The sequence below is a fragment of the Oncorhynchus keta genome, chromosome 6, assembly GCF_023373465.1.
Source record: "Oncorhynchus keta strain PuntledgeMale-10-30-2019 chromosome 6, Oket_V2, whole genome shotgun sequence".
Classification (NCBI taxonomy): domain Eukaryota; kingdom Metazoa; phylum Chordata; class Actinopteri; order Salmoniformes; family Salmonidae; genus Oncorhynchus; species Oncorhynchus keta.
Genome location: NC_068426.1, coordinates 28,032,211 through 28,056,455, shown reverse-complemented (window position 1 = coordinate 28,056,455; position 24,245 = coordinate 28,032,211). Strand labels below are relative to the sequence as shown.

Below are 24,245 nucleotides of genomic sequence, written 5' to 3'. Positions count from 1 at the left end.
ATAGCAGTAGCCCTAAATGACCAGTAGCCCTAACCCAGACCCTGACCCCGCAGCACTCTGAACAATCGATTCCACACATCCCATAATAACCCCAGAAGGTCAGGCCACAGTAAATCTCAGGGTGATTAAACTGAGGTGACACCGAGGAATGTGCTAGCAATGACATGATGTCACACACTGTGAGGCATTCCAAGGACTTCTGGTGACAAAGTGTGATTAGTAGAGTAGAGTGGTCAATGACTCACATGGGCCATTGTTCTCGGTGTCGATTGAAGACAGTGGACTGCTGGGCACTGTATTTATTTCACCTTTATTTATTCATTCATATAAGGTAGTTAGGTTTGACAGTGGAGAAAATGTTGCTCAAGGGTCACATGTTAAAACATGCCCTCACATGTTAGAGACTGGTGGGGAACTTACATGCACAGAACAGCACACACCTCTGTTTGATAAGCCAGTGCCCTGACCAGGAATATGGTCCTAAGTTTTTCCTGACCACAGGAACTGAATGAGAAAAACTCAGTGCCCTAGAACTCTCGGTCAGAGCACTAGAATACCAAAGACAGAAGTCTAATATTCAGTGGTCTAACTGCCTCACAACACGACCCGCCACCAGAACCATCTTCGAACCCACAGGTCAATGCCGCGACCAATCAAGCCACTGCTCTGGCCACATTGTATTGAAGCCCAGCTGTTATCAATATCAGCTGTCTGGCTGGCTTCCCACACACTGCCAGGTATCGTGTGTTCTCAAAGAGCGTCACCCTATGATGTATTGAGCTGTTTGGGAGTGTTGCCTCTGATCTAAGGTAACAAAAGACGCACATGAGCCGCCCAGCTTGTGTGTGTGCGTGTGTGTGTGTGTGTGTGTATGTGTGTGTGTGTGTGTGTGTGTGTGTGTGTGTGTGTGTGTGTGTGTGTGTGTGTGTGTGTGTGTGTGTGTGTGTGTGTGTGTGTGTGTGTGTGTGTGTGTGTGTGTGTGTGTGTGTGTGTGTGTGTGTGTGTGTGTGTGTGTGTGTGCGTGTGTGTGTGTGTGTGCGTGCGTGTGTGTGGAGGAGGCAAAGTTACTCCCTATGATAAGGTCAGGCCCTCTCATCTCTGTGTGCTGGTAAACGGAACACACACACCTCCACACACACTGTCTACACAGCCATACCAGGCATCAAAGCAATGATAAGACACCTCATATTGTTTTGTCCAAGACCACAATAAAATTAATTGTGTCTTGAAACGGGAAAGGCATTTCAAATCAGCTCATTACATGAGGAGACAATCTGGTGTTATCCAGCCCAAACGGAGGTAAACACAATTCTGAAGGAACAAAGCACAGTATCTGTCAAAGTTGATCTGTTAACCTTTTACTGCAGTGGGCTAAATCAGGGTCACACAGAGTGTTTCTTGGTAGTCTTAAACAAATCTACTTTGAAACCAAAGTATACACCTCACACACATGGTTATGGGCTTAAAAAAGTGTCAGATATAGAGTTGAAATGTATTACATTTTGAGTTTGCATCCCAATATTACACTTTATATACATCACAGAAGACTGAAATATAACAAAAGCGTTTGACATAGAAACACCAGATTTTTCAGTGTTTAAAATAAAAAGATGTTTATCGTTTATGGAATTATGAAAACTATTAATAACGTTCCACCCATGAGGCCACTAGAGGGGGATTTGGTCATTTGACTGCAGGAATGGGACCCTGGTCTGGGCTTGTACTAACTAAGGCCTATATATATATATATATATATATATATATATATATATATATATATATGCTTGAGTACCTTTGATTTTGTAACATTTTCCTATTATTTTCAAAAGAATTCAAGCTCTGTCAAATTGGTTGTTGATCATTGCGAGACAACCATAGATTTCAAAGTATATTTAAGCCAAACTGTAACTCGGCCACTCAGGAACATTCTCTGTCTTCTTGGTAAGCAACTCCAGTGTAGATTTGGCATTGTTTTTATATTGTCCTGTTGAAGGTGAATTCATCTCCCAGTGTCTGGTGGAGAGCAGACTGAACCAGGTTTTACTTTAGGATTTTGCATGTGCTTAGCTCTATTTTGTTTATTTTTTATCCTGAAAAACTCCCCAGTCTTTAACGATTACAAGCACACCCATAACATGATGCAGCCACCACTATGCTTGAAAATATGGAGAGTGATACTCAGTAATGTGTTGTATTGGATTTGCCTCAAACATAACACTGTGTGTTCAGGTAAAAAAGTGAAATGCTCTGCCACATTCCTTGCAGTATTACTTTAGTGCCTTGTTGCAAACAGGATGCATGTTTTGGAATATTTGTATTCTGTACAGGCTTCCTTCTTTTCACTCTGTCAATTAGGTTAGTATTGTGGAGTAACTATAATGTTGTTGATCCCTCCTCAGTTTTCTCATATCACAGCCATTAAACTCTGTAACTGTTTTAAAGTCACCATTGGCCTCATGGTGAAATCCCTGAACGGTTCCCTTCCTCTCCAGCAACTGAGTTAGGAAGAACGCCTGTATCTTTGATTGGGTGTATTGATACACCATCCAACGTGTTATTAATAACTTCACCATGCTCAAAGGAATATTCAATGTCTGCTTACCAATCTATGCGAGGCATTGGAAAACCTCTCTGGTCTTTATGGTTGAATCTGTGTTTGAAATCCACTGCTTGACTGAGGGACCTTACAGATAATTGTATGTGTGGGGTACAGAGATGAGGTAGTCATTCCGAAATCATGTTAAACACTATTATTGCACACAGAGTGAGTCCATGCAACTTGTTATGTGACTTGTTATGCACATTTTTACTCCTGAACTTATTTAGGCTTTCCATAACAAAGAGGTTGAATACTTATTGACTCAAGACATTTCAGCTTTTCATTTGAATTCATTTGTAAAAAATATAGAAACATAATTCCACTTCAACATTATGGAGTATTGCATGTAGGCCAGTGACAAAACATCTAAATTTAATCCATTTTTAATCAGCCTGTAACACAACAACATGTGGAAAAAGTCAAAGGGTGTGAATACTTTCTGAAGACTCTGTATATATGGTTTTACAGTACCTCTGACGAGGAGGAGGAGTAGTAGGGAGGATCGGAGGACCAATGCGCAGCGTGGTTTATTATAACTCAGAACACTAAAGAATAAAACAACAAAGAGAACGGAATGAAACCGAAACTGTCTGCTGCAGACACAAAACAGAAAATAATCACCCACAACTCAAAGGTGAAACCAGGCTACCTAAGTATGGTTCTCAATCAGGGACAACGATTGACAGCTGCCTCTGAGAACCATACCAGGCCAAACACAGAAATCCCAAATTATAGAAAAAGGAATATAGACTGCCCACCCCAACTCACGCCCTGACCATACTAAAACAAAGACAAAACAAAGGGACTAAGGTCAGAACGTGACACCCCAACCTCCTTCATTCTGAGATTCAACAATAAACCTGGCACCAGGCCAGTTCTTAAGGGCATAAAGCAACAACATTAGTGAACCTAACACCTAAGGATTCCCTGGCACACACAGGGGCAGTGCCACCCGATCCTGGAGCCACCGGCCCACCAGACTGTAAATCAGGAGGGCTGTGAGACGCTGATCTGGCCGTGAGAAGAAGACGAGACAGACAGGAACGCTGATCTCGGTCTCTGATAGCACAACTACACAGAGCCCCCGACTCTTCCCAGTTCTCGCACGACTCACAAAAGGCCGGGCGCAAAGAGACCAGCAGGGAGATCACACCAGGACCGACATGGTGGTGTACACACTAATTATCTCCACACCATGCTTGCAGAGGCACAATGGGCTTTTCATAGCCACCTCGTACACTACACAGGAGACGCTGGTATCAGGGTCGGGACCGCTGCCATGTATCTGATACCCCCTTTGATCTAATGTGAGTGGTACTCTGCCCCCTAAATACTACACTACATAGAGAGGGGGGAAGAGAGAGGTGGCTGGACTTGTTTGAGGAGATGACTGTCACAGTGTGAAAGGCTGATGCTGGGTTTTGTTTGGGGGTTGACAGGCGTGTTATGAACAAGCGTTGCTGGTTTTGTTCGGCGAGTGACATTCTCTCAAAGAGAGGGGCCAGAGGGGCCTTTGTTGTCCATGTCCAATGACGTGAATGACGTTCAGGACCTGGCCCACTGCCAAAGGGGAGTGGTCAGCAGATCACGGCCTGATGACATCACTGCTGACCTACAAATCTGACACTGATACACTCTGACAAACATGCACTCACCAAATTATGCTCTACTAGTATGGCAAACATGCACTCACCAACACACACACACGCACACATATAGACACACAGAGATACTCATGCTCATCTGTGTATACAAGACTGTGTGTGTTGAGTGACACCCTCCCAGCTGTATTTCTGTATCTGTTAACCAGACGAGGCTGATGGTTGTGATAAGCTCATACTGTTCCATCACACACCCAGGTGGCTGGGATTACACATCAGACTTAGATCATCTTAGATCAGAAACTCACACAGTGAACAGCTTGGATGGAGAGACACGTTGATAAAGGATGGAGTCTGGATTTGGAAAGCTCAGACTCTTTTCACTGTGGATGATTCGGGCAGCTAATAATGAATGTGTTTGTTTCCGCAGACAAAATCGAGATGAAAAGATCTTGGGAACAAGATAGAAAGAGACATATACGCGTAGATAGAAATATGGGGTTAGTTCCTATCCTCCTCTCCTCTCCTCTCCTCTCCTCTCCTATCCTCCTCTCCTCTCCTCTCCTCCTCTCCTCTCCTCTCCTCTCCTCTCCTCTCCTCTCCTCTCCCCTCCTCTCCTCTCCTCTCCTCTCCTCTCCTCTCCTCTCCTCTTCTCATCTCCCTCCTGAGGTAACGTCAGTCCACTAGGGGTGCAGAGAACATTCAGCGGGGCCGTGCTCAGCCTCGGAGCTCCGCTGATTTAAAGCACCTCATTCATCTGGCCTTACACCCCCCAAAAAAAAAAAAATAGCCAACTGTTTATTTTATTTACTGCTCATGGAAAATAGCTGTCTGTGAGCCTCCAGCACTAGGTACCCTGGGTTATCAGTCCGCCAGCATTAAGGAAAAGCACATGTTTGGCCTGACATGAGAAAGGCCTGTCAAGAGGAATGGAGAGACTGACTGGGGGAGAGAAAGAGACACAGAGCGAGAGAGTGGAGGAGTGCAGACTGGTTTCACTGGTCCCAATCCAGCCAACTGCCGACAGGCATGCCTCTTTTCAAATGGCTGCTTCGCTGAATTTGACCAGTCTGCAAATATTTCAAGGTAAACGCAAAACACATTTTATACGTTTTTTATTGGGTGTATAAAATACTGGGTGATAATAAAGAGAAGTTTGGCTCAAGGAGCTGGCTTTATGTTAGCTACTGATCTAAGGTGAGTTTTCCATCAGTTTCACTCTCTTAAAGGACCATTAAGGAAGACTGAGGACAACAGAGAGAGAAAGCTGAGAAAAGGCATCCATCTCCCCCACCTCTACAAAGCCAAGCACAAGAGAGGGCACACACCACAGAGGGCTAATGAAAGTGTGTGTGTGTGTGTGTGTGTGTGTGTGTGTGTGTGTGTGTGTGTGTGTGTGTGTGTGTGTGTGTGTGTGTGTGTGTGTGTGTGTGTGTGTGTGTGTGTGTGTGTGTGTGTGTGTGTGTGTGTGTGTGTGTGAAATCCTATCAATGTCACAAAGGTCACGCTCCCTCAAGATAACCCGGGGAGATTGCTGTGGGCTCCTGTGGGATTTTTTTCCCTCTCTCTTTTTGTGATTAGGTGTCACGATAATTTCCTTGGTGTAAAGACGAAGCCTTTCATGTTGCAGGTTTCTCAGGGTTTACTGGGCCATGTCGCAGGCCATTCAAACCCATACAAAGCAGGGTCGCAAAGCAAACTACACACTGTTCATTCTTTATACATTTGCACAAAGACAAATCCATATTTGCCTAAGGAGGTGTTCTGCATCCTAATAGGGTTTTTGACCTGTTTTGGTTGTCAATGGGTGGCTGTTATTTCAAAGGGAAGCAAAAGAAACTGGGCTAGTAAAAACAGCATCATGTGGCATTTACTGAGCACCATGACTAGGATGAGCTTATGTTGAGGACCCACACACACACACACGCAGACACACACCAACAAACACACACAGCGGCTTTTCAGTGACAACTGTTTACAGCTGATATGTTAATGGTTTGTGTAATGCCATTCCGGCTCTTCCATCCCCCAGTGCAAGAACTGGCCTTTTAAAATCCCTTGCTCATCAGGAAACTAATTTACACGTTGGGCCCAGATTTGGCAAGCTGCAAAAAACTTGAATGACATTCCATAATTAAAGTGAACCTTTCCAATTACACACCCCCCGCTGAAGATATTTACACCTCATCTGCCTGTGTGTGTGTGTGTGTTACTGAAGCTCTGCACAAATGTCATCTGTGAGCATCGGTCCTAGTTCTGAGATGGACAAACTAACAGAGCGGGATGACGGGATTTCAGAGAGAAGAAAGCGGTGAGTGATGGGGATTGGGTTGAGATGGAGAGAAGGAGTGAAATATTGAACTAGAAAGATGAAAGGAGGAATAAGGAGGATTAAGAAAGAGAGAAAGCAGGACTGAACGAGAGAGAGAGAGAGAGAGAGAGAGAGAGAGAGAGAGAGAGAGAGAGAGAGAGAGAGAGAGAGAGAGAGAGAGAGAGAGAGAGAGAGAGAGAGAGAGAGAGAGACGAGGAAGGAGAATCTACGGAATGAGGGTGAGAGGAAGATAGGGCAGTAGTGATAAAAGGAGAAAATTAGGAAAAAGGAGAGTGAGAGTGGTTTTCCTTCCGTGTGTGAAACAGTTGGGACTGGCTGGAAGTCACACGGGGCTGGGGTGGAGCGGTTGTGGCTCTGCTACGTGCCTTTCTGGCCTCCGATCCCAATCATTCATACTCCCCAGCAAGGCCACAAGCCCACAGGGAGCGACCCTGCCCTGCCCTTACAGTGGTTCAGACTTCCTGTGGGTTCCTTCCTGCCGAGAAATGCACTCCTGCTGCCGCTCCTAAAACGAAAGAATGTCCCAGCTAAATAAACAGAGTGATATGGCTTAGAAATCCAAATAAATGCTGTGATGTTTTACAGTGTAAACGTACATACATTGGAGTGGGGATTGTTGCCCCTTGGTGATGTGCTGAAACATACAGGCCGTGCCACTGAGAAAAGGTGTCAGACCCCGTTAGAGGCCTTTGGCTGGACGCAGCTCAAGTACAACTTGGACAAAAGCACTGCTTGTCTCCCCTCATTAAGTGATTTAAGTCCCGTGTTCCCTGGTTCCTTTCATTGGCCGCCAAAGTGAACACACTTTTCTTTTTTTTACAAGAATGCCGGGCCGCGGAGATGAATAGAGCAAGGGGGAAAGCTGGAAGTTAGGGCCAGGGAACTGGGTCAAAAGCTGAGTGGCTACGCTAGCCATGCCTATTAGCGTGCCCAGTACGGAGGGCCATATGTGAATGAACAGTAAGGGCCTACACTGGGAAAAGGAGCAGCCACTTAATCCATTAACAGTTCTCTCCCCACAGAACCAGCTTTTCCCATGGAGGTTTAGTTCTGTAAAAGTGCTGCTATTTTCACATTTCTTGCTAACGAGACATAGCTGTCATGGGGGAAGGGGGGACTACTGCTCAGTGCTCTGACCAGCCCCAGGGGTGTGATGCTTCAGCAGACTGGTGTCATAATTACATCTGATAGCCTATTGGATATCACACAGTTTGCATATTTACTCTTAAAAGACCATCACCGTGCGTTGGGATGTGAGTGACGTCCCTGGGCTTGGCGGGAGGATGGAATGTGGCCAGAGAGAGTGTTAGCGTTCGCTAGCTGGGATGATCTCGCTGGCAAACACACACTGTTTCAATTTGCACCTGAAAGACAGCAGGCTCTTCTGGGCCATTATGTCATCTGTTTGTGAGCTCTCTAATTGGAGAGCTGAGGAAGGAAGGCTAGCCATGCTGCTGCAGTACAGTCCTCTGCTGTACAGGGGGTACGAGCAGTTCTCATAATGAGCTGGGTGTATCTGAGATCAGTTTGTAGAGGAAAGGGATGTATTCAGAGTCTCAGTTTGTGACACGTAATTCGCAGAGGGATGATAAATGATACAGTGTGAAAAGCAGCACTTGCACATAAGTCAGTTCTCTAAGTTTCCATAGCCAAGTCTCTCCAGCAGGGGCCCTGGCTATCGTCTGTAATCCTGGGGAGAATCTCAATTGCATACTTCTCGCGTCCTCTCTCCTCACCTCCTTCTCAAAACCCATTGGAGGAGGTTAGAGGGGCGGGACCTCTGTCTTTCTCATCCAATTGGTTTTGAGAAGGAGGTGAGGAGAGAGGACTTGAGGAGTATGCAACAGAGATTCTCCCCTAGTGGGAAAGACAAGCTCAGGGAGTGTTCCACAGTTCATCAGCCCAGTGGGTGTGGCTACACCCCAGCAGCCAACCTCAACCCCCGGACATTACACCACAGCCATGAGGTCAGAGGGAAGCTCTTTCCTCCTCTTCACAAAGAAGTGATTTTTCTATCTCCCCGTGAGAACAGCAGTGGATAATGAACCTTTGGGCTGGGGGTAACACGTTCGCTTTCACACGCGTCAACTCCATTCTGAACCGTAACAAAAGGCTGCAGGAAGACATTGGTGGGGAGGGACCGCGAGTCGGGGTACGCTAAAGCGCATTTCTCCATCTAAGATGTGAGGGATGTGAGGAGATAATGTGGCTACTGCAGATCTGAGAATTGTGTTACATGTGGGGCAATACAAACAGATGAGGACACTGTTAACATTTAAACTGCACTTTATTCACGGCTATCGACATTCATTAATCACAAACTCTGGTCAAAACGCTTATTTACAGGGGGATAAAGTAATGCATGGCATGATGTGCTTGTCAGTTGTGTGTGTGTGTGTGTGTTTTAAGACCTCTGTCTCCACACAGCCTGCAGACTCATTTCCACACCAGATTAGATGAGAGTGTCTGTCTGGGCCAGAGTGTGGTTTCAAATTAAAATCATGCCGTGCCACACAATCATCTGAAGAGCATCTGTAACAGCCATGAGCACTGAGCACAATACGAGGCCCACAAACAGTGAACATCACACCCTGCTGCTTACTGTGGTACCACACATCAAGCTGTACCCACAGCCCGGATACTGATCAAAAAAAAAAACAAGCATCTGCTATATGCAGTCATATCCAATCACACATTCACATCCATTAACAGACGCAGAGGAAAGAGTACGGTATACAACTTGGGAAAAGGCCTACTAAAGATCCATACGATACGATGCAGAAGTATCAGTCCTGTGGAGTCACGCCAAGAGGGGAGGAAATGACATCAGAGGTCAACTTTAGCCGTTCCAGTATGGGGGAAGTCAGCTGGAGGTGGAGGGTTGAGGGGTGGGGGAAGGAGAGGAGTGAAAGGCTGTGAAGTCCCTCTCCTCATATCTGATATCAGCCCAGGACTGGGAGTCAGCATATGTGACAGACGTCTGGACACCAGGGAGGGAGGGAGGGTGGGAGAGGAGGGTGAGGGGTTAGAGAGGGAGAGACAGAAAAAGGAAAGCAGAGAGAGAAATGTGGAGAGACGGGGATACAGATAAATCATTCTCAAGAAAAAGGGTAAGAGAGAAAGAAAGTGAGGGACAGAGAGAGAGAGACGGGTGGTTATAACCTTCTCACATTTACTTCAGATGTCTTGGGCTAAAGGAAGGCACCCGTGTGTGTGTGTGTGTGTGTGTGTGTGTGTGTGTGTGTGTGTGTGTGTGTGTGTGTGTGTGTGTGTGTGTGTGTGTGTGTGTGTGTGTGTGTGTGTGTGTGTGTGTGTGTGTGTGTGTGTGTGTGTGTGTGTGTGTGTGTGTGTGTGTGTGTGTGTGTGTGTGTGTGGTTACTATGTGGCATGGACACTATGTTGTGGATACTGTTTTAAAATGATTGCTCTGTGCTTTTCAGTGGCTATATGCCCCAAAATAAACTAGCACTGCCACACAGCATAAATCCAACAGTGCATTAATGGCCTCCCTTTAGGCATGGGTACAGATGGAATACGATTTCCACATGGTGTATCTGCCACACTTTTGGTTATCAGTGCTGATCTCCCAATGAAAACGCAGCTGCTCTATGCCTCATTGGTTGCCACAGGTTCTGGCTTAATCCTTATTGGTGAGTTTCTGACTGATCACACCTCGCTTGCATTGTCTTTGGGCTTCGATTTGCATAATTCCTATCCCTTACACTAGCGTAGAGGATTTGTAATTCAAAATACTCTGGGATTTAAATAACAGGAACAAAGCTACCAAATGCAGGAGATCATTAGACCAGCACAGGCAAGCACTGTGAGCCACACTGCCAGCTGAAACTGAACGCCAAAATGATTAACACAATGATATAGATCTATTAAATGAAGCCTTGAGTTTACCTAAAAGTTTTATCAGAATGATCAGTTATTTCAATGTTTTCCAGAAACAATTGGGGCAAAATCCAGTTGCACATGGTCAATTTTTAACCAATAGAAAAGGAGAATTGTAACCAGCAATATTAGCTCAGCCCACCATATTTCCTATCATGTTGCTGGGCAAAATTTCCAATGAGCCTGCCTCCGTCATACTATGGTAGCTTGGTCGGTGGTTGTTAAACGTGTGTGATGTGTTAGCCGGTGTACTTCTTTGGCCCCCTGTGTATCGTGTGACTGACCTCACTAACAGAACTTCTGCATTGCCCAAAGTAGCAGTCACAAGACTTCAGAACCTAACAGACCAGAGGCTTTTTTTCAATCAATTCTCTTTTTCCCCCCGTCTTTAATCATTCGATATGCTCCAATAGGCGAAACAGAGGAGTAGTGACAGATTTGGAAGCCATCATGAAACACCCATGGTTGGATCAAAGGTCCATCCAAGCACTGAAATGCCAGCTTCCTAAATACAACTGCAACTACAACTTTCTCTTAGACTGAGAGATAAATAACCATTATGTCTAGAAAGCACCATTCACCTGACTGTGTTATTTACTCATGCCATAAAATATGGTTAGGGCCTCCTTTACATAACTTATTAACTTATGTTATCTTAACTTAATGAAAATACTTGATTGTATTTCAAACAATTCAAATGTAATTATTTTGTATTTTCCAGTTGTTGATCAATTTTGTCAGAAGTTCATTGTACATTTGATTTGATTTAAAACTCTTATGAAAATGTTTATTTTTTTAGTTATCTATCTAAAAAATAGTTGGCGATATTTAATTTATTTGCTTAAAAGTTGTCTTTATATCTTTCTAAATCCGTTGTCTTATAACAAAATATTGTACTTCAATTTTGGAGTAATGTAATTGTTGAAATATAGCTAGCACAGTCCAATATATCTTTTTTGCTTCACTTTAGTGAATGCCTTGATTTTTTATTTATTTTTTGCTCTTAAACATAGGCTACAAACAAATGCCCTAGCGAGTGAAAACACCGATACTGCAGTAGCATATTATATGTGACAATTTACAACTGTTTTCGTCACCATGTGAGGATGAACATATCAAAACAATAAATTCCAGTAAATATTACCAGTAGTGCCTCTGTATGAGCACTACCTGGCTGGTTCCATGTCTGGCCCTAAAACATCTCTGCCCAGAAGTGCACTTAAAGGGCCTGGGCTTTGGTCATTAAGATCATAAAGTCCTGCTCATAAATATGTTTTACTTGTTCCTTGAGTGTGCTCACTGCTTAGGAAGTCTTTATAGCAGAGCGGTAATATTTCTTTCTCCAGACAGACCTGCCCATTGAGTTATTATGGAATACTGTAACTGGCCAAATCATAGCATGGCTCAGAGTTTATAACTGAAATCTGAAAAATATTTTCTCCTCTAATAAGCTGCTATAATATACAATCCCTTGAGAATCTTGATTCTTACAAATATATAGTAATAAATATACAGTACATTGCTTGGTCTGATAGATTGATTCCATGGAATAGATGTTAGGTTTTAATTAGTACAACTAAAATATCATCACTTTATTAGATGACTGTTGGACGTATTCAAATGATATAACGATGGAAAATAAATTGTTATCTATTTCTAACAACTAAAGGTTTTCTTTAAAAAAATTAAAAGAGGTTCATTTATCAATTGAAAATTAAGGCATTTTCGTTTATATATTTTAGACTTACATTGAAGAAATTCTACGTTATTAAAATAATAATCAAATATAGTTGTTATTGTCTCACATCTATCCAGTACATCTGGTCCCTCTTGTCTGTCCCATAGTACTATAATACTATTGGGAATGATACTGAGTGGTTTCAAGCTCTGATCGCAGCATCGTAACCAGGAACACAGGTATTTCAGATGGGTTTCAGGGGAAGTCCTGCAGCTTTTATTGCAGTTTTCTGTTGAGAAAGGTAGTCGACTGCTTCAAAGTGGGACAGGACAGGTTATCTGTGACCTGGCCTCTTTGTTTAGTAGACAACGGAGGGTTATTTGGCCATTAGTGTCTCTTTGTAGTGACTTGTCTAGGTCTGATATACACCCTGTCACTAAAGATCCAGCACAGCCAATCTCTGCTTCATCTAATGCATGATAAAGGAACAAAGATGGTGGAGACAATGCCTTGTGACGCAATGTACCCATAAACACCACAATCCAGGCTCATTCACATGACCAGTAAAATGCCAAATGACTTCAATTATAATCAATGTAATTTAAAGCGTAATGCTACTCATTCTCTATTTCAGTTTCATTTAATATGAGAAAAGGCTAATAAAACCTATGACAAACTTAGCACATCATCTGCAGACTACAGACTGCTAACTGCGGTCGGTTGTCTGATTCACGGGGAACGTAGTATTCTGCTTCGGCGAAGACTTCTTATTGGTGGGAAGATGTTGAGCTGTGATTGGCCAGGAGGGTGACATTCTGTGTCGAGCTCCACGCACCAGAGGACGGGGACCTGTTACTCCAGATGTCCTCTCGTCGTCCCCTCCAATGTTTGCAGTCGCACACACGCGATCCCTCGCTCCGCCTGGCTGCACCCTCTCATCGCATTACTTCTGCTATTCTAACTCCGCCATCAATTATGCACTAGAATAACTGAGGGACCTGGCGGAGCCAAGACATAAAGGGAGATCATCAGCCCGGGCCCTGCGAGCATCTGCATGCTTGTTCCCACTGTGTTGACGTGAGGAGTGATACGGGTGCCAGGCCGCCGGCTCAGCTAGGGTAACCAAGGCACAGATACAGCTATGCTAAGCTAGGCTAGGGCACAAACGCAACATGGCTATGACGCAAACACAGCCAAGCCATGACTATGTTGCTTCTACCATTGTTTTCAGTCTAAACTAACGTTGTACATGCTTTTGGAGAAACGCATTAAAATCACAATCAAAAAAACTTTGGTTAATCATATCTAAAGCTGTTCGTTGTCTCCTAAGGATCTTCATGTTGAATTAAACAAGGGGCGGAGCCTGTTCAGTAAGGCTCCCAGGATTCTCAACCCGACTTTATTTCTTGAAAACAAAATGGAGTCGAATTTGGAGGGAAATGGCGGTCTCTGCTTCCCTCCCCGTCACAAGACACAGCTGGGAGTCAGGCAAAGAGGAGAGAGAGAGACACCTAGCAGTCTGAGATTTCAATCAACAGTGCTAAACTTGGGGTGATGATAAACTCATATGATTTCATCGAAGTCTCTTAACATCAAAGAAACATGGGGTGAGTGAGAAAACATGTATGTATTATGGAGTGAGACAAAATGTCGACCCCTGCATTAAAGTCATGGCGGTCCTGACCTGGATTTCTTCTGGTTGCGTGTGAAGGTTTGCTGTCCAGGCTCTACTGTGAGATCGCAAACAGCTTTTTAATATTTCATGGGTTCCAAAGCACTGAGCATGCTCAAATACAACAGGAGGACATACCCTCTGTCTCCATGGGCCAGAAAGCCACACTAAAAGGTCCTGCAAAGTCACATCAAGTTAACGAAAAGAACATTGTTCTTCCCAGATATCTAAATGTCACTTCTTCTTTTTTTTTAAACTCAGAAATCACATTATCAATGCCCTTTACCTCATCTGTCCACGGGTGCCTGAAACGCCACAACTATGCCAAAGATCATTGCATACACTAAGCTAACCCAATATATAAGACTTCTCTTAACATGCTATGAAAAATAATGAGCTTTCATCAGATAAAACAAAGTTTCATCAGACAAAGGTAATATTTACTTCACTTGAACCAAATTAATTAGAGAGGAGGAGCACAGTACATTCAACCATTAAAAAATGTAGGCAAATTTCGTTTACAGAGTGTATCAGTAATTCAATCTGATCTAATCAGCAAATACAATGGGGTGAAAAAATAATACTACACACTTCATCTACCCTGTTTGTCTGTAAGTCTGATGCAATCACAGAAGAAATTCTGTAGAAGCAAAATGTCTTAATCCCCCCCACCCAAAAAAAAAACAAGACCTTGAAAGTTAGTCACCAATGAAATTAGGAAACTTTGCCTCTTGGAGAGGGATATTTGCTTTTTCTTTCATTTCAAAAGCCACATTGACCCAAATAAAGTTCCCGAAGCATTACACGGATGCTTGGCTGTAATCACATTTGTTTTATATCGTGCATACTTTCCGGCCAATTTGGATTCATTTGGAATAGTATATACTAAGGTCTGTAAAACACAGCACCCTGTGCCAATGTGCCTGGTGGGAGCCACAAGCATGCCAGGTCTGTGTGCCATAGACCAGAGAGTAGCACTGGTGGAATTCCAGTTAGCAACACTAAAACAGCCAAACTGTCACAACCACACCCTTCTGGAGCTATCTCAGACTGAGCACTACGAACAGCAATCATGACTAATTACTAAAGACAGAGGACGAGCCAATCCTCTGTAAATAACCAGGCTTTAGGCCAGGGGTGTCAAACATACGGCCCGCGGGCCAGATCGAGCCCACGAGGTAGTAGAAAATGTAGGCCCATTAGAAATGATAATGGACCTACATACATACAGTTCCATACAGTTATTGCCAGCTCGCTAATAATCACCAGAATGAATGAACAACAGTCAGGGAGCATCAAAAGTTCCAAAAACGATGAATAGAGGACTATTTTTGAAATATATTTTTAACGGTGAGGAAGTATAACACATTGAAGACCGAACGCAGCCCTGGGCGAAATGAGTTTGACACCTTTGCTCTAGCCCTCCAGCTGCAGAGAGCTCAGCTATGGTCGACAGAGGGAAAGGAGATCCTTCCGGTTCTCGTTCTGACTTTCTCTCTCTCCCCAATCTCTCCCCTGATTTGCACTGAGACAATTTGTTCTCTCCATTTACTTGATCCATTTAAAGTCTGCAGTGCAAAATGCGTCCTTGACTTCCTTTCCTCGGGGAGAACGTTCTGCAATAGGAGGCGTGCAGTAGATAACGCAACGTTACTGCAGCTCACCGCAGGAGAAACGGTTCAGACCCTACACTTTCCTGGTGGATTCTGTTTGTGGCGTCCATTTTCATTACCTTGGCCTACTGTACATAGTCCTCTTTCATTGTGGGCTTGTTCTGCTAAAGCGTACTGTAAAAAGAAGCTTGGATAGCCACTCACCACTCTACTGCACAGAGGCCGTCAATACAGAAGCCTTCCCCGCACACCCACTACACTGTCTGTCAGGAGGCTTTAGGGACTCTTTAGGGCCTTCAAGCGGCAGTTCCAGAGGCTTTACTGCAGTCATTAGGGGCTGTGCCTGATTAATGTGAATGGTCAGGCAGGCCCTGGCTTTCTGGGGGAAGAACAGAGCGGGGTGAAGGGTCCCACAGGAAGTGTTTTGTGTCTCCACACAAAGGGAGGCTGACCTCTTAAGCCCCTTAGAGCCTCTCTGCTAATACCCTCACTGGTGCCTACAAAGACACAGTGGACGCCATTTCACCACTCACATTTAAACAGCACACAAAAAGCCCCACCGAGACTTAAACCTTAAGAAACAGCAGAAAAATGAACCTTGGGAGCGCTGAAGTGAGACTTGGAGATTAGGGGCTGGAGGGTTGGCTCTAATCCACTGACTGGCCCACGCATATTAAATGGCGGATGCCGACTTGCCGAGCTATACCACCGATCGGAAAATTGACTGAAAACAAGTTTACGGAAGTTGCTGAGAATGTGATCTGCACAAAGTTTAACAGAAAGAGCATGGCAAAGACTTTCTATCCAAAAAGGGATTAATTGTGTGGTGCTCTGAATATTGAATATTCCTGTAAGGTAACAGAGAAATCCCTACTTACACACAGTTAACACAATAAATGTTCACCAACAAGACACCCACTTAAAACACCCTCTTCTTTTTAGTCCCCGTTAGTCAAGCAGTGGCAGTGGGACAGACTGCTTTCTCCACAGGACTATTTTCCCCTTCTTTGAGGGCCAGGACAAATAACCTCACACTCTGACGCCAAGAGTTCCCTGAGAAGATGGCTGCAACATGCGGCTCCATCCACAGGCTAAGTAAGGGCAGGTGTGGAAATACCGGTTTTGACCTCATGCAGGGGGCCCATGGCATGGCCACTATTTCCCCGGGTAACCCTGTGTCCCATCTCCGGAAGCTTCTGTTACCCCTGTGGACTGTGTCTCGCTCCCGTTGTGTGCCCCTTCCCCTCCTTACGTACTCGCCCTCACAAGAGCCTTGCCACAACTACCTTTCTCTCTCCCACAACTCTCCCTATATGCCTGTCTCGCTTTAAGAGCATGCATAGTTAGAAGACGGCTATGGGGCCGCTGAGTACGATAGGAACAATAGTGTCCTTTCACGCGGTCTGGGCTGGGGCTGGGAGAGGGTTGCGGTCCTGAGACCCAGTCAATATTTGGACGTGGCTGCTTTTTGTTTCCGTTTTGTATCCAAGCGGAACCCAGCAGCAGGGAGCCGGGAAAAGGCTGATGGGGAAAACAAAGGTAAACACGCTGAAAAATGCAAACGGAGCAAACTCACATTGCCACTGGGAAACTATCACAACATCAACTTGTCACAAACTGGAAAGTGGTGTATTGTTTCTTAAGTGGAGATTAAAAATGTTGCCAGAATAGAGAAAGCAAACAGCCAAGGTCATTTCGCTGAGAGAACTATCTGTGTCTGTAAGGGCAAGGATGTTATGAGGTGGAAAGAGAAGCCACTGAGTCATTTTCACATTTCTTAGGTGTCCTCACAAGGACTGCAGAACCAAATCAAAGTATACCAAAGTAGTGGAACTGGAAGACAGACGAAAAAGTAGTTTGATTGTCTTTGATAAATATGTCACATCTGTTGTAGAAAGATTTGAGGGGCATTAACGAAGCTTAAACTGCAGTCCCTAGGGTGACAGTGCTCTTGTAGAATGCTGAAATCCCTCTCCCCAGCTGTCAGGTCGTTAGTCCCACCCAATGAGCCTCTTTGATGAGGAAGAGTATCAGTTTCCATGGCATCAGAGACACAAACAGCAGGAAGATTAGGGACTCAGGAATGATTCTCCACTGATCCCACCTATTAGCAACAAATAAACACCTTGCCACAGCAATGGTTGCATGTGTCCCATATGGAGCCTGACGGTTTTAATTAAGCAACTATCAAACTAAATACAGGCCGGTGGGGATTTCTCTAATGCTAACTCATCAATGGGCAATAATCTAATCGTTAACTTTACTTACAAATTGTGTTTTTAATTACACATGTATTAACACAGTATTACTGAAGAAAATGCATGACTAGCCCCTCCACCGTGTATACACAACATTCACGCATGTATGTTAACCAACAGCCATCCAAAGATAGCCCTTCTCCTCCAATCTTTACAAGACATTTTATTTTGTGGCCGAGCAATTTCTATAGCTAATTACTACCAATATAGCACATTCCTATAAGACGGGCACTTAAAAATTATGCTCTCTTAAAATGTGTCACTAACAAGTCAAACAAAACACTCTGACTTATTATAATATAGGGTTATTCCATTTGATTTCAATCCCTTTTTGACTGCACCCCTTTTGATTTGAATGAAACTTTCCATACATATTTTCCCATAGTAGAAGTGGTCATCAAGTGACTTTTTGGACCTGAATGCCAAAACATTCAGGAGATATAGGTGCCCAAAGTTGACCCATTTTGCATACCCCACCATACCATGAGACATCCATGTCTTAATCACTGGAAAAGATAAATGGTTGAGTTTGATAGCATTTAAATGCTTACAAAAACAGTTTTTTTTAGCTTTTAACGTTAGTTATCTGGAAACGCGGTCAACAACGTTTTTTTTTTCATTTTCGCACATGTAGTTTAGACCCTATTTTACATAATCTGAGGTATTTGTGTTGTGCCCGCCATCAGTGATCTGAAGGGACAGGTCCATTCTATGAATTCTATTTCTATGAATGAAATGACACCCGCCCTGTATTCAAGAGTATGCTGAGTCTCAACTGATGGTGGGCACAATGCATGCACTTCAGATTATGCAAATGAGGTTTTAAGGTACAACATATGTGAAAATGTAAATAATCGGAGTTGACACGTTTTTAGATCATTGACGTTAAATGTTAAAAAAAAGTAAAAAATGTTAAAAAAAATATAATAATAATAATTATTGATTTATTTTTAATTCAATAAATTATTACATTGTTTGACAACCCTGTTTGTAAACTGTTAAATGATATTAAACTGAACCTTCAATCTTTTCCAGTGATGGTGGCATGGTGGGGTATGCAAAATCTGTCAACTTTGAGAATCTGTATCTCCAAAAAGTCACTTTCATAACACTTTCACCATGGGCAAGCACTGAAAGTTTCATTCAAATCAAAGGGGATGCGTTCAGAAGTGGATTGAAATCAAATGGAATGACCCTATATCCATTGTAGCTCAGAAATGTTATGTCTCCTCAACAAGCACTTCATTTTTTTTAAATGAAGGTGATTATAATGACTTGAGCGCCTCACTGTCACTGATTGAGTCATTTGCACCTCCCAGCATGACTGAATCCTTATCATGGTTACACTACTGTTCCACTGCTTTTGATTCCCACTGTTGGAGTGTATCAACAAAGTGCATCAGAATGTTGAGAGGTTTTTCTTGAGAGATATTGGGAGGGAAATAGGAGCAACGTTTATTAAGCGCGCAACAAACATGACACCATCAACCTACATGAGTATTAAACAATAGAAAATGTCTTCACCATTTACTTTTTTCACGAGTCACTTCCCATTTCAATTTCAGAGTCCCTGTAGGGGATTTCATGAATGGCTGAGTATGGACTGCAGGACTGCAGGGCTGCCGCGTTGGGTTCCGTTTTTCTACTGTGGTCAGAAAAAAGCCTCATCTGGAAGTTGTGACTATACCCCAGCAGGCTTCGGGCTCTGATGGCTGAGTATAGTTACATTACCCCGCAGGGGCCACGGGCCCAAGGTCTAACACAGAGCATGGTTATATTAAACGGCAGGGCCAGGGGCCCCTGAGTCTTAGCATGGTGCATGGTTACATTATACAGTGGGTTGGGTTTGGATTAGGCCCCTCAATGAGAAAAGGAGAGTCAATTTAGAGTTAGTCATTTATTGACTTGAGGAGCCCTATTCTCCTCAGACAAAACCCAGGCAGGGTGCCATTGCATGGCCGTCACAGAGCCTCAGAGGAGAGGCAGGCTCTGCCCTGGGCTTAACCCTGACTACAGTCCCCTCTGTGCTGCCATGTGATGGTTAACCCAGGGCCTGCTTGATTACCACAGAGTGTGTGACCTCAGCATGTGTGTGTCTCTCACAGGAGCATGCACCACACTGGGCCTGGGCACTGCTGAAATACCCCTCTGTGTTCACCTCATTGTCTGCCCCAGCATGTGGTTGGGTGGCAGGGTAGCCGGGACAGGGGGGCATGGCTTTGGAGGAGCAGGACTTGGGAAGCTGGAAAGCTTTTTCGTTTTTTTTTGGTTTGGCAGGAGCTGTTGGAATGAGCTGATGCCACTATGGGAGTGCATCAAAGATGTTATCTGTTCCAGGAAAAGAGGTAGAGAGGCAGAGAGCCTTGCCTTTGATGCCATTTGCGTTAATATCTCACCCGTTCTCTTTCTTCTCCTAACTAGCTCATTGCACACACTTTGCCTCAGGGTTACCACAAAAAGACAAACAAGTACAGCATCATCTGTTGATTCCGTGCAAAGCAAAATCACCCCAACGGACCAGTTTCTTCTCCCTAAGCATAAATGTTGAGGAGTCATCCCGAAACTGTCAATGTCAGGAAAAACCTGATAAGGTACAAAGGTGATATGTTATGTATGACACGAAGTGGTACACTCATACTACAAACTATTTTCTGAGAATCAGGCCATCCAGAGTGAATAACAGTTAGTCACCTGGGGAGCCAACTCAAAGCTGTAGGCTACCTGAGAATAGTATTGCACAATTAGCATCTCTGTCAAATAGCAGTCACATCTGACCATCCCATTACAGTGGGTAATTACAGCCATTGCTTTACCCTTGTGACCACACTAATTGGCAACTTTGAGCAATTACAATAAAATACAAATGGTAGGTGGAAACCTGACTGAATATTTCTTGTATTTTATTGTACAACCATGAGGAAAGCCTTTTAACATGTTATAAGAAGGCACAAGTGTTGTGGGTTTTTGTTGTGCGTCATATGCAAACGCCTTATCATTCTTCCAAAGAAAACTGGCTGATAATATTGAATCTTATTCAAGGCAACATTTTAGATGTGTTGAACAGACACTTGGATACATTCGTAGCCAATTCTAACAGAAATCAATAGCTATTGCTGCTACGGAATAATTGTCCTACTGCCGAATCAGTAAAAGTGAACGCGTTAAGAATCCGACTCACACACAGAATATTTTAAATGATCAAACTAACACCCGATTTCCCTCATTCGAGAGATAAGCCACATCATTTCCCATTAGTTAAATTATAAGCCTCAAATGAAAGCCTTTCGCGGCAACAGATCTGTGGACGCATCCAGCAGAACCAGGATAATATTAATAATCATTCTGGTGTATTTACAGTATAGGATATAACAAACTTATTGATGAGAGGTAGATAAGATATATGTCACGCAACATACACGTTCGTCTTTGTAAATGATTGCCGATGTGCATCAATAAAATGTATATTTAGGCTAATACACAAGTGAATCATGGTCAGTATAGCAGGGCAGAATATTTAAAATTCACATTGTAACAAATATCATATGGTCTACGGGCCATCCACCTCCAACCAATGTCATCAATTAAGTTGATCCCGCATGAAGTTTGTGACCGTGGCCCATCCCTGACACACATTGCGGTTACGCACGAGACTCACCTGGGGTTGGTCCGGTTCCAGTAGACCGCATAGCGGTCGGACACCACCTTGGAGACCGGCTCTTGGCCGTAGACACACGTCCATAACACCAGCGAAACGCACAGGATCATATCCATCTGCGGCATGGCTCCCGAACCTGGACACGTCAAGGTCCCTCTCGATGCAGCGTCTGGCGCGGTGGAATTCTTCAAATGAACAGAGTGAAATTAGATTCACATCTGAAGGCTTTTAAATGATAATTGCCTTATGTCTTGGTTGACTGCTCGAGTATAACGCATTGATTGGATTATTTCACGAGGCAGTTATTGTGCTGAGGCTTGAATTGACATTTGTAAAAAAAAAAAGTTGTTTTTTCATTCAGTAAAAAAAAGCAATGCCAGTTTGTGGAATAAAAATTATTGCAATTGGTGGGTAAATGTCTTGATTATTAATTAGTTGAGGATCCATTTAAAATACACTATTTCAGTCATTGTTTTGTCGTGTATTCATGGCAACAAGAGCATCCTCTTCGACCGCAGAAGATGTGGGATGTCACAGATATTATAAACATGAATTTTTAGCTTTATAATAGTTTTCTCCTGTAGTCGGTCTACACAAATGAATAATTATTCTCCCGGATCAACTCTTCTTTGGGCACCAATAGTTTCTGTAACCATAGGCCTACGCAGCGTTGAATTGTTGATTTTCAAGTTAATAACAGCGTGGTCCATGCATAAATATGCTCTGAAATGTTTATAGAACATTTGAATAATAATTAACTCCACAGAACCAGCCGGCTACAGACAGTGCCAAATCTTCCTTTACTCGCGCGGCTGTGTGTCCGTGTCGTCGGCGCTGTCGCTGTATTGTCACGGCTGAACAACCGCTGAAGAACTAGGAGCAGCTCTTTCCTTGAACCGGAGTCGTTCAAATGTGCCGTGGCAAAAAAACGAGTTCATAAAATCCTTAGCATGGACACAAATATTTCTAAGTGTCGCTTGAAACGAGGCAAATATAAGCAGGAGTGGTGGAAAGTCGTGTAGTTCAGCATGAAGAAATCAACCCATGTCAGAGCAGCGCTCGCTCGGCCATGCATGATCCCCCACTGTGCCAGCGCGGGTACAGTTTCAGTCTCTAGCACAGTCTCATTGGTTTGCATTTTGAATGATGGGCGTTTCGCTTACAAAAACAACATCCCTCCTCCTGAGGTGTATCTGCTTCAGTGCTTCCTCAAGCGACAGATCATTTATTTCACAAAGTAGACATACTGGGCACGAGGGCCACGGACCCTAAACGAGATTATAAAGATCTGATACCATCTCCGCAGGTCGGTCACAGGTTTACACCTTTCACCCAGGTTGATGCTGTCTTCACGCACACATAACGTATTTTGAAACGAACCATGTTTTTCATTTATACAGCATTGTGGAAACCTATGCTGCAACTAACCACTGAGTCGTATTGCCCGCTACTGTCATTTCTATCATCCCTTGAGATCAAATAGTTCATTTACTACACATTTAGCTCCTGTGTTCAATTCCATTTCGATATACCAGTGTGTAGAATGAACAGTTCAGTTAAACATGTGAATAAAGTGACATGTATGTGGCACTCTGCACTGCTTCCTACTTTTTGTCAATGTATTCAACATCCGGCAAAGGCAGTTGCTTACTGTTCTACCCTGTCTTGCAGGGTTTGCAGATTTGTAGGCTTGGCTACAGACTGATGCGCCGTATCGTTTTTTTGCTCATACCATGCTTAACGCAGTAGCCTTCCAATGTTTCCTGGCGCCCCACAGTGGAGAACAGGATAATCGCTTATTGGAAGGCAGGAAGGTAGGCTTTAAAATAAAGTAATTCGATTCAATATCAGGTATTGTGTTATGTTTTCTATTTGTAATCAATGTGATTATTTTAGGATTAACATCACAGGCATGTAGTAGGGCCAATTGTTAAAGTATTTATTGTGTATTTTACAATGGGTAGATCTAATCCTGAATGCTGATTGGGTAAAATCACATTCCTGCCAGTGTCAATTTAAGCAATAAGGCATGATGGGGTGTGGTATACGCTTCGCAGAGTGCCTGGACACAGCCCTTAGCCGTGGTATATTGGCCATATACCACAAACCCCTGAGATGCATTATTGCTATTATAAACTGGTTACCAACGTAATTAGAGCAGTAAAAATGAATGCTTTGTCATACCCGCGGTATACGGTCTGATATACCACTGCTGTCAACCAATCAGCATTCAGGGCTCGACCCACCCAATTTATAATCCACAAATTACCACCGGCTAAATCTATGACGTTAAAATGCCTGTTTACTCTGTTCCATCTGACTGCGCAATCCACTGTCTAATCAGCACAGCACAGTAAATTATAAACTTGATGTCCACTAGAAAAGCATCTAGACATTATCTCAGATTTCTTTTTGACTTACATTTAGTTTTCAACAGCAGAGATTTGTATGAACCTTGCTGTCTGTCTCTCTGACATTTGCAACATTGTTTCAATATTCAAATTAGATCTCCAGCTGTCCCATAGTAATGAACGTGCCGGGAATCGGACCGAGACAGACAGGCAGCGTTTCTCAGCCAGTCGAAATCGTGAATCAGCTGGCATAATTTTTATGGATTGACAAGTAAATGTCAATTTAAAAAAGGTAAAACGAAATAAAGTGCAGCTAGTTTGCAGTTTTTCTAGATTCAGTTTGAAGTGATTGTGTTAGTTGTGTTGTTGGCTAGATCCTTTGAACAACAGTGTCCTGACGAGAGAGCACACTTTCAATGGCAGGCGAAATCGCGCCTAATTAGCTCATTGTTATGGATGTATACGAATAAATGTCACTAGAAAACAGCTTAAGCAAATGCAGCTACTGTTGTTATGCTGGCTGCACAGTTTGACCTGCCTGTAAATTAGCCGTCGTTGGCTAGCTAGCTAGCAAGGGGTGAGAACGTTG

General features: G+C 43.5%; 1 protein-coding gene across 39 annotated transcripts in view; it reads right to left on the bottom strand.

The window, feature by feature from the left end:
- Nucleotides 1-22,418, bottom strand: part of LOC118385337 (ephrin-A5-like) — a 51,063-nt gene extending 28,645 nt beyond the window's left edge. For 38 of the 39 annotated variants that reach the window (XM_052521236.1, XM_052521233.1, XM_052521244.1 and 35 more), the window contains exon 1: nucleotides 21,306-22,418. In XM_052521236.1, coding sequence (XP_052377196.1) covers nucleotides 21,306-21,430 — 125 coding nt within the window. In that variant the 5' untranslated portion in view covers nucleotides 21,431-22,418. The remainder of the gene's footprint in view (nucleotides 1-21,305) is intronic. The other variant, XM_035772401.2, reaches the window with a different exon arrangement.
- Between the last annotated feature and the right edge of the window lie 1,827 nt (nucleotides 22,419-24,245).